The following is a 12,113-nucleotide window of genomic DNA, read 5'->3' as shown; positions in this document are numbered from 1 at the left end:
TTGTATCAATAAAGAAAAAAAAAATGAGTAAGACGCTTGTAGCTCAACTGTTTAAATGAGTTCGGCGCATAAGATCGAATATTTGAAACATCATATGTGCTAAATAAGGCAAAATGAGCCGGTTGGGCCTCCAATCCTAACATAGAACCTGACCCAAACTGACCATCAGGCCCAGCCCAGGAGGAGCTAATGATGCTAAATCCTCACGTCCACGTAACTCCCGCGATATTTTTTTTTTTCAACGACGACTTTTATCAACCCTCCGACTCGACTCACCGAGTCGTCATCGATCTTCATCGTCTTCGTCTGAGGTTCTGGAATCAGCTGCTTTCTGCAGATTCCCATGGAAGCCTTAATCAGCTCGGCTTCTCCTACAATCACGTCGTCCGCTTCTTCCTTCTCCGTTTTCTCCCCCCGAAAGTCCCTCCCTTCACGACCCTTTCAGCTCCCACTCGCCTCCAAAGGTAAAATCTTCCTTCCATTTCCCTCTTATACTTCGTTTGGTTACCAATTAATCAATGAAATTTAGAAATTTTATGAGAGTGGTTTGAGATTCCGAGTTTCCTTGGATTTTCCGGCTACCAGACACGCGAATTTGTTGTTTTATCTAATCGGAGTGGAGATTTTCGGTTTCAGGAAACGAGAACGAGTCCAATCCGAAATCGGATTCCAAAGAAATCAATCGCCTTCCGATTCTCAGCAATCGCCATCTCTCCCTCTCACCACTCTCCAAGGTACTCTATCTCCCAATTGCACAAGCTCTTATTTTTGAAACATTTATTTTGTTTGGATAAATTGGTGGAGGAAATCAGGGAAGGATCAGAAACCAAAATATTCATGCGAAATCTATGTGTTTTGTCATAAAATTATGCGTTTAATAATTAACTAACTTGTCTAAGTGATTGAGGTGATGATTGTTTTGTTATGTATAAGCATTGATTGTTTATTTTGTGTTGAATGAAAATTGATTTGCCGAAAACATGATGTTAGGATGCGGCAATGGGACTGGTGATGGGTGCGGCAACAGGAAGAGGGTGGACTACAGGTTCTGGAATGGAAGGCCCTCCTGCCCCTGCTGGGGTTCAGACAGAGTCGAGCACGGAGAATGTCTCCACTTTTCCCTGGTCTCTCTTCACAAAATCGCCTCGCCGGAGGATGCTTGTGGCTTTTACTTGTAACATTTGTGGGCAGAGGACAACGCGGGCAATTAACCCCCATGCTTACACTGACGGCACCGTCTTTGTGCAGGTAGTAAATTAGGCTTTAATCATGGTGCTACATATTGACGGACTATTTTCTAAGTCCTAATTTTTGTGTATTCTATATGATTTCAAATGGGGAAAGGTTAGGTAGGTAAAGGTGAAAAATTTGATTTGGTTAAGAACATTAAACAATGCAATTGGGGGAGGTGAGTATCAAATTTGGGGTAAAACTACATGATACGTTACAGAGCATCTTTTGGTGGTGACTTTGGACAAGTAATTCAAGAGTTTTCGATAATAAATTATATTGTGGTTGAATTGAGCATTTAATCGAGTATTATGAGTGTACTGGGCTAAAGGAAAAGATATGGTTGATAAGAACCTAACTGTTATGTTTTGTTTTCTCCTGGTTCTGCAGTGTTGCGGATGCAATGCATTTCATAAGCTCGTGGATAATTTGAACCTGTTTCATGAGATGAAGTGCTATGTGAGTCCAGGTTTTAATTACAAAGGTAACGGATGGGAATCTGTTAACTTCAAGTATCTGGAGATGGATGATGATGATGCTAATGATGACATATTTCCCATCCAATGAGTGGATCGACTGCTTCAGGAGTATGTATATACTGTGATATTATGTTGGAACCATTGCTTAGTCTTCACATGTATATGTCACTGTCTAGGTTTATCCTTGAGGTCACATTTCTAAAATTCAGCATTGTATTCTCTAGATTATTTACGGCTTAGTAAGAGATGTTTGAACGGCAGAAACGCTTATTAAGATGACTCTTATTTGGAGCTTATGTATAGTATTGTCGAACAATGTGCAAATCTGAATGCAATGCCTGAATTTTCAATGACTTCTTAAACTGTGGAATGATTTATCCTTTTTAGTATACTGTTGTGTGATTGTCTGCTGCAAATTGTTGCGCTATATATTTAAAGAGTAAACTGTCGATTTGCCCCCTGAACTATCACCCAACTTTCGATTTGCCCCCTGAACTTTTTAATTGGAAAATTAAGGACTTAAACTAATTTTTTTGGCCGATTTGCCCCCTGCTGTTAATTTTTCATTCATTCCATCCAAATTTCTGTTAAATGGAAGCATATGCACAACATGTGTAGGTAGTTCGGTCGCTTCATTCTTTAAAATAATTGAAAACCTTAGATTTCTAAAATATAAACCTATGCAAATATGTGTGATTCTATAGCTTTTTTGTCTGAATGTCTAGTGAAATGACGCTTGTGTCCACAAATGAGAGTTACGTGGTTTGCACACGATAAGAGTTAACGTTAATTTGGATGAAATCTATGAAAAACTAATGGTAGGGGGGAAATCGGCCAAAAAAATTAGTTTAAGTCCTTAATTTTCCAATCAAAAAGTTCAGGGGGCAAATCGAAAGTTGGGTGATAGTTCAGGGGGCAAATCGGCAGTTTACTCTATATTTAAACGTGAGCAATCCCTTGTGGGTGCTGTCTTTAAACTTAGGTGTTTAGTGTTCAGTTATTTTCTATTTTTATTGCATTGTTTCCTTGCCTTCTATCTGAATGATTTCATTCCGATATCTACTTCTTCGAATGGACAAACTTTTTCTTGGTTGAGATCTTCCATCCTCTTTAACTGAGCAGGCTTTTCTCCTCCTCTCTTTACTTTGCTCTTTTTCCATCACCATCTTGACCAACTTTGCAAGATGATGTCACTCAATTGTTGCCCGGTCAATCCTTCGCGCAACCTCAACACCCAAACCCACTTCATTTTCCTGCATCTGGGAGTTGAATCACCGCTCTCCAGGCCTCCGCACAAAGGCCACCCAGTAATCTGTATCACTGAATCCCTTCCCGCACAGAGTTCCATCCACGGTTGATAGAAATTCGTTCTATAGAGGCGAATCTATTATATACTGTCAAAAGAGTTTTGCCAGCTAGAATTTTTCTTTGTTCGTATACTTGCTTTCGGAAATCAGATTAGGGCGAGTTTTCTGGTGGCGGATAACAATAGTTTTACCTGTAAGCCTGTTTAATCTTGCACAGAGATCATTTCCTGAATTTACATTCTTGGAAGATTAATCTGATCAAAACTTTTGTCGTATGATATAATATAGACATGCAGAAAATGGACAACTGAAATTTTTGTATATAATAATCTTGTAACGTTATAAATACCGATACACAAAAGAAAGAAATATAGAAGAACGCTGATTTTACAGGGTACAAACTGATTTTTACTGACTTTACCTATATATATGTTTGCATCATCTCATTTACCGTGTAACCTGGCTGATTTTAACTACGGCCGATCATGGCGGACGCTGCGGGTTCCGGCCACCCATTAGCTTTTGAGATTCTGGCAGGCAAAAGCTTTATCCTGTATGAATTAAAGGGCTCCATAAGATGAAAGCTGTAAGTCAGAATTCTGTATAATTTGAATTCTGACTAGGGAGATTCCACGCAGATGTTGGTGCTGGTTTTGTGAGGAGAAGCCCTTATCATTAGGCTCTGAACGAAGGCAATAATCTGCACAAATAAATTAATTAATTAAATAAAAATATGAAATGAAAAATTCTACTTGTCAAGAAAATGCATGGGAATTATTCTTACCGTTGCAAGGCCAATGCACAGAATACTGAAGCCAGGGAAATAAAATGGTGCTTCTTCAGACAGGAATAAAGCTGGATATATATGTATATTTAATAGGACAAATTGGTCAAATTTTGGATTACAGGATTTATCTACCCAAAAATCACAAATAAAAAATAATAAATGACAAATTCCACAAATACCTGTTAGAGGACTGAAAATTAATGGAGAAACAATGTTGGCAAAGGAGCTTATGCCGGAAATGCACCCTTGAGCCTTTCCCTGAACATGAATTTTGCTTTTTAAATAAGTCGATTATAACATGTATGAACATGAGCGCCTCTGAAATATTTGATAAAAAAGAAAAAAAAATTGCGATGTTTTGAAGAAGCATTTCCAAGTGCTTTTTCAGAAAGCATTTAGGTTTTTAATAAAAATTCCAACGTAATGAGCTTACGAGGAAAGTGCTTCTTACATGCCCTAAGTCTACTAAAGTCCTTGGTAAAATTACCTGATCATTGGGTCCAACTTGTTTTGATGCGATGCTGCGTATCTGTGAGTCAGAAAATTTTCACCGTCAGTCCGTCATAGTTCTTCAACTAAGATAGAGAAAAATAGTTTTTACCAAGATTAAAGCAAAAACATACACTTGGCTGCACTAAAAATCCAAAAACAGAAAACAGAGTCGCAGCATAAGGAACCTGCAACATTTGAACGTCTCTTTCAACGACTTTATAAAACAAAAGAAACGTAACTATGTGAAGAAACATGTACTGAAGGAAGTTTGCAAGTTCAGCAATGGATGATTTACCCAAACTGCCCATGATATGCTGTTAAGAAACATCTGCACAAGGCCAGATCTAAGAGTCAGAAATGTTTTTGAATCAATGATTCGATATACAGTGAGAGCTATGCTATTATAGGTTTTGAATCAATATATAGTGAGAGCTATGCTATAGGCTATCTGTAGTTCACGTGCGCATGTGTGATTTCTGACTATAGGTCACTGTGGAATCGACATTTGGTCATAAATCACATGTGCACATTGGTAATTTCTAACCATAGATCACTATTGGACCACATCCGACCTATGCTCATAAGTCGCATGCTCATGCATGAGACTGACCTTAGTAAAATCCTATGTTACGATCTTAAAATCATGAGTTAACACTTGGCAGCGACACATTCAATTAGAGGATCGTAAGGAAGAGTTGAAGCAAAGGCACATACATTCATACTGCCCATTATGAGCCCAATTGCAAGCAACTTTTCCTCTCCTATAGCAGTTGCCAACATAGGCATGAAAAGCAGCTGCAGAAGTCACAAACAGCAAATTAAGGAATCTATTTATAAGAGGTATATAAATATATATGTACATATGTGTGTGTGTGTGTGTGTCTATATATATATATAATGTAGCAGCAGAAGGTTGGGTATTGCTAGCCTGTGATATGGTCCCTGATATCCCAACAATCAGCATTAGATCAGCAAACTGATTCTTGTTGAAGTGGAAACGAGCCTTTAAGAAATACTGCACGGTAAAAACTGAGCTAAAAATTTGGGTTTCGAGCAACTAAAAAGACCATGGAAGTTGGAAATTAGGGTAAATAAAAATTGTACCATTAATGAAGCTTGCATGCCACCCTCTGCCAGGCTATGAAAGAAGGAAACAACTGCTGCTTGTGACAGAATCTTACTGCAACATACAGGGTTTTACAAGTTATCTTAGTAAGATAAGGGATTTTACCACATGTGATGATATTTGACACAAATTTAACAAAACTCTTACCTACTCCTTAGTAGGGAAATCAAATCTCCTGGAGATGGAATTTTCTTAAATACTTGTATTGTTTTCGGCGAGTAGACATCACCTTCATCAACAACTTCTGGTACTCCTCCTTTCAAGATAGGCTGCCTCAAAGTACTATCATCGCCCGGCAAGCTCTCCTTGAGAAAAATTCTCATGTAGATAGTTGAAAGCATTGATGCAAAGGCAGCAACCTAAGCCATATTATAAACAAGAATTAGAATTATTTGAATTATGACAAAGATTAATAGGTATAGTAGGACTTATTGGTCCAGGTTGGGAATGAACACCTGAAATGTTGAAGCAGTGGAGAGGAAACGAGCTGCTAAGGTTCCACATACAAATGCTGCTGAGGTAAATCCAGCAAGAATTCCAAATGCAGATATTCGTTCTCTCTCTGAAACATTGTCGGCCTGGAATTAAGACAGCAATTTTATACGTCATTTTAGCAATGAGAGATCAAATTAATGCCCCTCCTCAAAGTATGCCATGACTCATAACTATACAAATATGCAATAACTTGTTTAATAATACATCATATATAGTTAACTTGTTTAATCATGCAGTAGTTTGTTTTAGGGAACTAACTGGCTCTGGAAAAACTTAACATGTCAAAGAATAAGAAAACAATGTATATCGCGCTAACACTCTCCCATTTAAGTACAATTTGATCCTGCACGTAAAACTAGAACTATTGATACCATACTAAACAAGCGCTAGATTCTCAAATATGAAGTTGCTTAATTAATTAAGACCAACATTACACTCAAGTTATCAATTACTTGAATAGTACAATACAAGTGGCTTTAGGGACCGCATATTTATACATACCACATAAGCAAGGGTGAGGCAGTTGATGCTACCTTCACCTACCAAGGCAGTTACTGTCCTCAGCACATAGTAGGCATAAAAGAAGCTTGTCTTCCTGCTATACGCCAATATCGCTACCAAAAAAGAAGACAAAGAAAGGGCATATAATCAGTGCTATCTTCTCATCTACATTAATGCTTGGAGACAAGAAATTAAAAAGTCATAGAGCATCGCTGCCCACCAAGAAGTGGACAAGAATAACACAATTCGAAACAGTGGTAAAAATTGAGTGATTGAAGTTTGACCAGTATACCTATACCCCACTAGAAAGAAAAAAAGTCCAGCCAAAGCAAATGTCTACGAGATTCTTATCTAATGTATTGAAATGGTGTTATTTATGCACTTTTTTTTTCATACGTGTTTTTTGTTAATTTCTGTAACTTCAATTGATTTAGGTGCAGTTTGGGATAGAGGTGATTAAAAAAAAGCTGGTATGAAGTGTTTGGTAAACATTCAGCTTCAGCTTTTTTTCACAGTTTTTGGTGAAAAAAAGCCAAAAACAAGAAGCTGCAAAACCCAGCTTTGAAAAATCGGCTTTTTTCACATCTGTTTTACATAAAAGTTTACCAAACACTATAATACTGCTTTTTTTTTTCAAAAGCATTTTTACAAAAAAAGTTTACCAAACACTCTACAGCTTTATTTCACAGCCGCTTATTCTCACAGCACAGCAGAAACAACTTTTTTTCAAAGCACAGCAATACCAAACCAGCCCTTAATTCGATGGTAAAAAACTGAGAAGAACTTGTGTAAAATAAAAAGAAGCGTGTGAATATATCATTATTCTTCCCGAAATGTCAAAAACTATTTTAATACAATTTTAAAAATCACATCCTATTATCAGTTCATTAAAGTTGTAACTTGTGTAGCATGTTTGTATTCATTTGTTAATATCAACCATTAAAACATAAATTTTGTGCTCAACAATATATTCAAACTGAGTAGGAATTATTAATATAGTGAAAAGGCGGAACATTCTTAGGTCCAATAAAATTGGTACCACAGTTAAAGTATGAAAGTGAAATGGAGACGTGGTGGGCGCATGCAGAAAAGGCTTGCACTAAGGAAACATAGCCATCATCAAGCAAAAGAAAAAGGAAGAAAATCAGAGAAATTACACACTTGCGATTACTAATTAGTAATTAGTGGAATACCAACCTAGTGGGACAATGGAGAGTGTCATTGGGATCGTGAGAAGAGACTTCCTCCCATACACATCCGACAGATTCCCAATTAGTGGAGTCATCACCACCGTTCCCAAACCTATCATCTGCATCCAACACACGCGTATGCCCATTAGTTTATCACCATATCTCCTCACATATATAATACTAATTCGACTATGTATAATTAATCTTAGAGACTATAAATATGCACAATACACGTTTGTGTTGTGATACTGTGTATTTGACCTATTAATTAAGTTCATTTTTGTCTAAATGTTGCACTGAATCTTGTAATCGACAATCCGATTAACAATAAACTTGTTTGTAAAAAACGAGTAAGGTCTGTTGCAGTGAGTTAAAAATTTTGAGTTAGATTTCTATAAATTAAATTTTGAGTTGGATTTCTATAAATTAGAATCAAACTCATATGATAGGTTGAAAATTTTGAATATCATATGAGTGAGTTACGTTGTTTATTTTTATAACCTAGTAATTTAATTTCTACGTAATATGACTCTCACAACTATAAAAAAAAAACACACACATGACAAAAACATTGTGGCAAAAATTAAGCTCATACAACTTGATTTCTTTATATGAGAATCAAAATCATATAAACTAGTGTGTACTGCTAAACGACTTAAAGAGGACGTGACTCCCACGCGTGATCTATGGTGTTACCATTGCTTTACTCCTCAGTTCAAGATGGAGGCCCACCTTTGCTTGACCATACATGTAAGGTGGGTAAATTATCCATTCGGATCCGTGCGCAATTACAATTTTATACTTAAAACTTCTATTTTAGTTGTAATTTTATACAATATCTTTAACTCCTACTCTTTTGTTGCTGTGGTGGTAGTCAATAATATGCCATATATAGAAAATAATATTTTTTTTAGAATTGTTATCTAAGATTTTTATTTAAAAAAAAAATGTTTTATTATTAGAGCAATTCCACTCCTAAAAAATAGGATGGCCCAAAATCCATTTAATCCACACAAATGAATAGTAATTGGCCAAATGAATCTCCATCCTTAAAAAAAATGCTCGGCAAGAGTTTAGTCAATTCGTATTAAAATATTATTAATTTTTTTTTAAAATAATTAAAAAGTTTTTTTTTTTAAATTTCGGATAAAATTATTAACCAATCTTATCACCCCATGTGTCATTATCCGAAAGTACAATTTTTGTGGAAGATGGTTAGGTATTTATATAAAAAAAATTAGTTTAATTTTTTTCTTGTATTTTTAAACAATTTTTATAATTTTTTTATTAAGTTGATTAATCTGGACCGTTGGATTTCAAAAAGATTGAAATCCAACTACCCAAACGTGGACACGTGGCCCATGGTAAGATTTTGACATTTTTTTAATGTAGGAATGCGCGCCCATGAGCGCGTGTATCCCACGCCCCAATCGGAAAAAAAAATTCACATGGCTGACATTAGCTTGGCATCATGTAGGCCGATGCGCGTGTATCACACGGCCCAATCGGAAAAAAAAATTCACATGGCTGACGTTAGCTTGGCATCATGTAGGCCGGTTCCTTGCTTACTCAATTATGTGCTGAGCTCAAAGCTGGCCTCCACTTTGGGCCATCCTATTGGATGGGGTAGAGTGGGGTTTTAGGGGGCTAGGCTAGAAAAATAGACTTTGGCCTAGCTTATTTGTTAGGGGTGGAAGTGCTCTTAGCTGACAAGAGAAAGGGGTAAGCTGAGTAGGCGAGAGGAGTTACAGTGGTGCGATGAAATATTAAATGAATTTAAATAATTTTTTATAGTGTTTCGGCCATATGGCACGAGTTGGCAATCACGTCATACAAATGTGAAATGCACGGTTACCACATCTTCACTGAACAAAATTTATAAAGGTTGCATGAAATTAAAATGAAATAATAAGAGTATCTCCAAATGAGATATCAAAATATCCAAATCAGCAATAATGGTAATAAAAGACAGCATCAAAGTTTTCCAATCGAGAAGCCAAATCTAATGTGGCATAACTTGAAAAGACATGTCCCCCTTGTTGCCAAATTTGAAAGTAGCTTCAAATATTTTTAAATTAATTATTAAATGTTTATTTATTAATTTTTTTTATTGTTTTCTCTTCTCCATTTTTCTCTTCCTCTGTGTTTTCTCTCTACAAATCCACCCCTCCCACATCCACCTCTATCTCAATTCTCCTCATTTCAATCCCTCTTTTCGTTGCCCACCTCTTAACCTAGCATGTCCATTCCCTATTAGAACCAACTGGTTCACCTACAATATCTTTGCTCTAATCTCCCCTCTACTTGCTAAGTTCCCCGCCACTTATTTCCCTACCAAATGAAGATCCTGTGTTCCGCCCCCATCGTCGCCCGTTGGTCTCTCCGAGTCTCTTTCCACACGTGTTCAGGTGGCTGCTGTGGTGGTGCTAATCTCAGTGGTGATATTTTGGTGTAGGTGTTTTTGGGTTAGTGCTGATTTGGGGGTTCTTGTACTTTTATTAAATTATTTGTATTTGTATTCCATTGTTAAATAATATGAATTTTTATTATCAATTATCTATATATGTAAAATTTTGAAATATATTATGAAAAGAAAATAGTATAATAAAATAATAATTTAATTTGACATATCGGATGGAGAGCAAAACTTTGAAAAATGTCAAAATGCCACATAGGTTTTCAAATTCAAAATTTGATTGAAATGTTTACAAATATTATATGAAATTACAATTGTACTCAAATCTAAAAGAATAAATTATATAAATACACATAACGTCCTAAGTAATACTCTTGAAAATAAAAATTCCAGCATCATTAGGATTGCGACAGAGATTTGTTTGGTTCTAGGACATTAAGTGCGGAATAGGCTTCTTTTGTTTTTTTATCTAATTAAATTGCACGTAATACTCAAAAGTAATTAATGCGCTCAAATGGTGAAATGTACGAACGATAATATACTGAAACGTATGGACATGGATAGCCAGTTTGGTGGGTATGAAGTTTAGTTGGGAAGATCTAGCTACTCATATCTAGTTAGACGGACGCACAAAAATCTAGCTCAAATGGTTAGACGCATGCATTTAATTTACTTAATTATCTGTTTAGATAAAAATCTCGCTAGGCATAAAAACAACAAAATTAGTTTATTGAAATAGTAAAAATACAGGTAAAAGTAATAAGGGTAACTTAATATACTCTTTTCCTAAACAAGGTAAAGTTGAAAACTCCCAGCTAGTTAGAATCCATTGAACCCTACCAAAAAGTTGATGTTCTCTTTGGATGTGCTTTTTTTCTTTCTTTTTCTTCTTCTTAATGTACTTAGTAATTACTTTAATATATAAATTCTTAAATGTGCTTGCTGGAACTGATTCTACTTTTTTATTTAATGAATAATTATTATAAAATGAATTTGCTACATACCTATAAAATTAACTAAGAAATTTTATGATATCATCGGCGGATTAAACTAAATTCATGAGAGAGATCATGAATACAACTAAAAAGCTTTATATGGCTCCTCTTTGATGTCATCTGTGGAATTAATCAAATGAAAGAGGGAATTAAGGGACATGGAAGTATAAATTAAGATACATGCATGATTCATGTGTGTGAAGAAGCTAACATATATTATACATGAAAAGGAAACCATAAGGCAACGACAAATTAATTAACATATAATATATATATATATATATATATATATATATTCATATAACATATATATGCATGTACATACCGCTTGTTGAAAACCAGAGAGGTAAATGGCAAGGGAGCACTCATCTCGACCAGGGCAAAGAGCCAGCATAGTGATATCAATTATGGCTGGAATCACCATGAAGCTTGCAAACCCATGCAAAAACACTGTCATAAACAGATGCCTCAGTCCTCCAATGCCCTCCATCTCCATGCCTCTCTCTCTCTCTCTCTCTCTCTCTCTCTCTCTCGAAACTACTACTTCTACAAATACAGTAAACTTAAGCTTAAAAACGAAAAAGTAGTGCGTCTCTCTGTTAGTTTCTTAACGGTGATGGAGTTTGAAGAGCGTTTCGCTGTGCCTTGCTTGTAAGCATACGCTTGTATGTTTGCCCTTTTGCTTTGGCCCTTTTTACCGTGAGTGGGCACTGGGGAGACAGAGAAAGAGATAGAGAAAATGGGAGGTCGGCATATGTATATTCTGAGTGGGAGGGGGAGTTGTGCGAAGGAGAGTGGGGTTGTAGGGATCTTAATTTTAACCGACCAATGAGTCAACGACAAAGAAAAGCGAAACTAATGAATAGATTTTATTCGTTTCGTTGCTTCTAATTAATGTCAGGGCCAGGAAGAAAGAAAAATATAGGAGATTCCGGGTTCAATGTTCGGAGTTAGTAAGTTTGTTTAATTGTAGTAACGGATAGGGTAAAATTCCTCATAGTCTTTTTGAATCTGAAAGAATTGGATAACCGTGGTTTGTCACCAGTTGTAATCCTTTATCAAAAATAAAAAATAAAAAAACTCAATTTATCTGAC

At 36.0% G+C, this 12,113-nt stretch overlaps 2 protein-coding genes across 2 annotated transcripts; one reads left to right on the top strand and one right to left on the bottom strand.

The window, feature by feature from the left end:
• Window positions 1-225: 225 nt before the first annotated feature.
• On the top strand, window positions 226-2,062 carry LOC103422104 (uncharacterized). Its single transcript, XM_008360139.4, has 4 exons — window positions 226-464; window positions 637-734; window positions 991-1,248; window positions 1,621-2,062. Exons 1-4 carry the CDS (start codon window positions 344-346, stop codon window positions 1,795-1,797), a joined length of 654 nt encoding a protein of 217 aa, XP_008358361.2. The 5' UTR covers window positions 226-343; the 3' UTR covers window positions 1,798-2,062.
• Window positions 2,063-3,316: 1,254 nt separating this feature from the next.
• LOC103412036 (uncharacterized) lies at window positions 3,317-11,883 on the bottom strand. The gene is made up of 14 exons (XM_029109768.2): window positions 11,344-11,883; window positions 7,615-7,726; window positions 6,418-6,530; window positions 5,877-5,999; window positions 5,569-5,780; window positions 5,400-5,475; window positions 5,224-5,310; window positions 5,010-5,090; window positions 4,591-4,623; window positions 4,427-4,480; window positions 4,291-4,332; window positions 3,983-4,061; window positions 3,801-3,871; window positions 3,317-3,716 (listed from the first exon to the last, which is right to left on the bottom strand). Exons 1-14 carry the CDS (start codon window positions 11,512-11,514, stop codon window positions 3,636-3,638), a joined length of 1,335 nt encoding a protein of 444 aa, XP_028965601.1. The 5' UTR covers window positions 11,515-11,883; the 3' UTR covers window positions 3,317-3,635.
• Window positions 11,884-12,113: the final 230 nt, after the last annotated feature.

The sequence above is a fragment of the Malus domestica genome, chromosome 10, assembly GCF_042453785.1.
Source record: "Malus domestica chromosome 10, GDT2T_hap1".
In the NCBI taxonomy this organism is placed as follows: Eukaryota; Viridiplantae; Streptophyta; class Magnoliopsida; order Rosales; family Rosaceae; genus Malus; species Malus domestica.
Note: the sequence above shows the minus strand (reverse complement) of the source record. Positions and strands in the feature narration are given on the sequence as shown.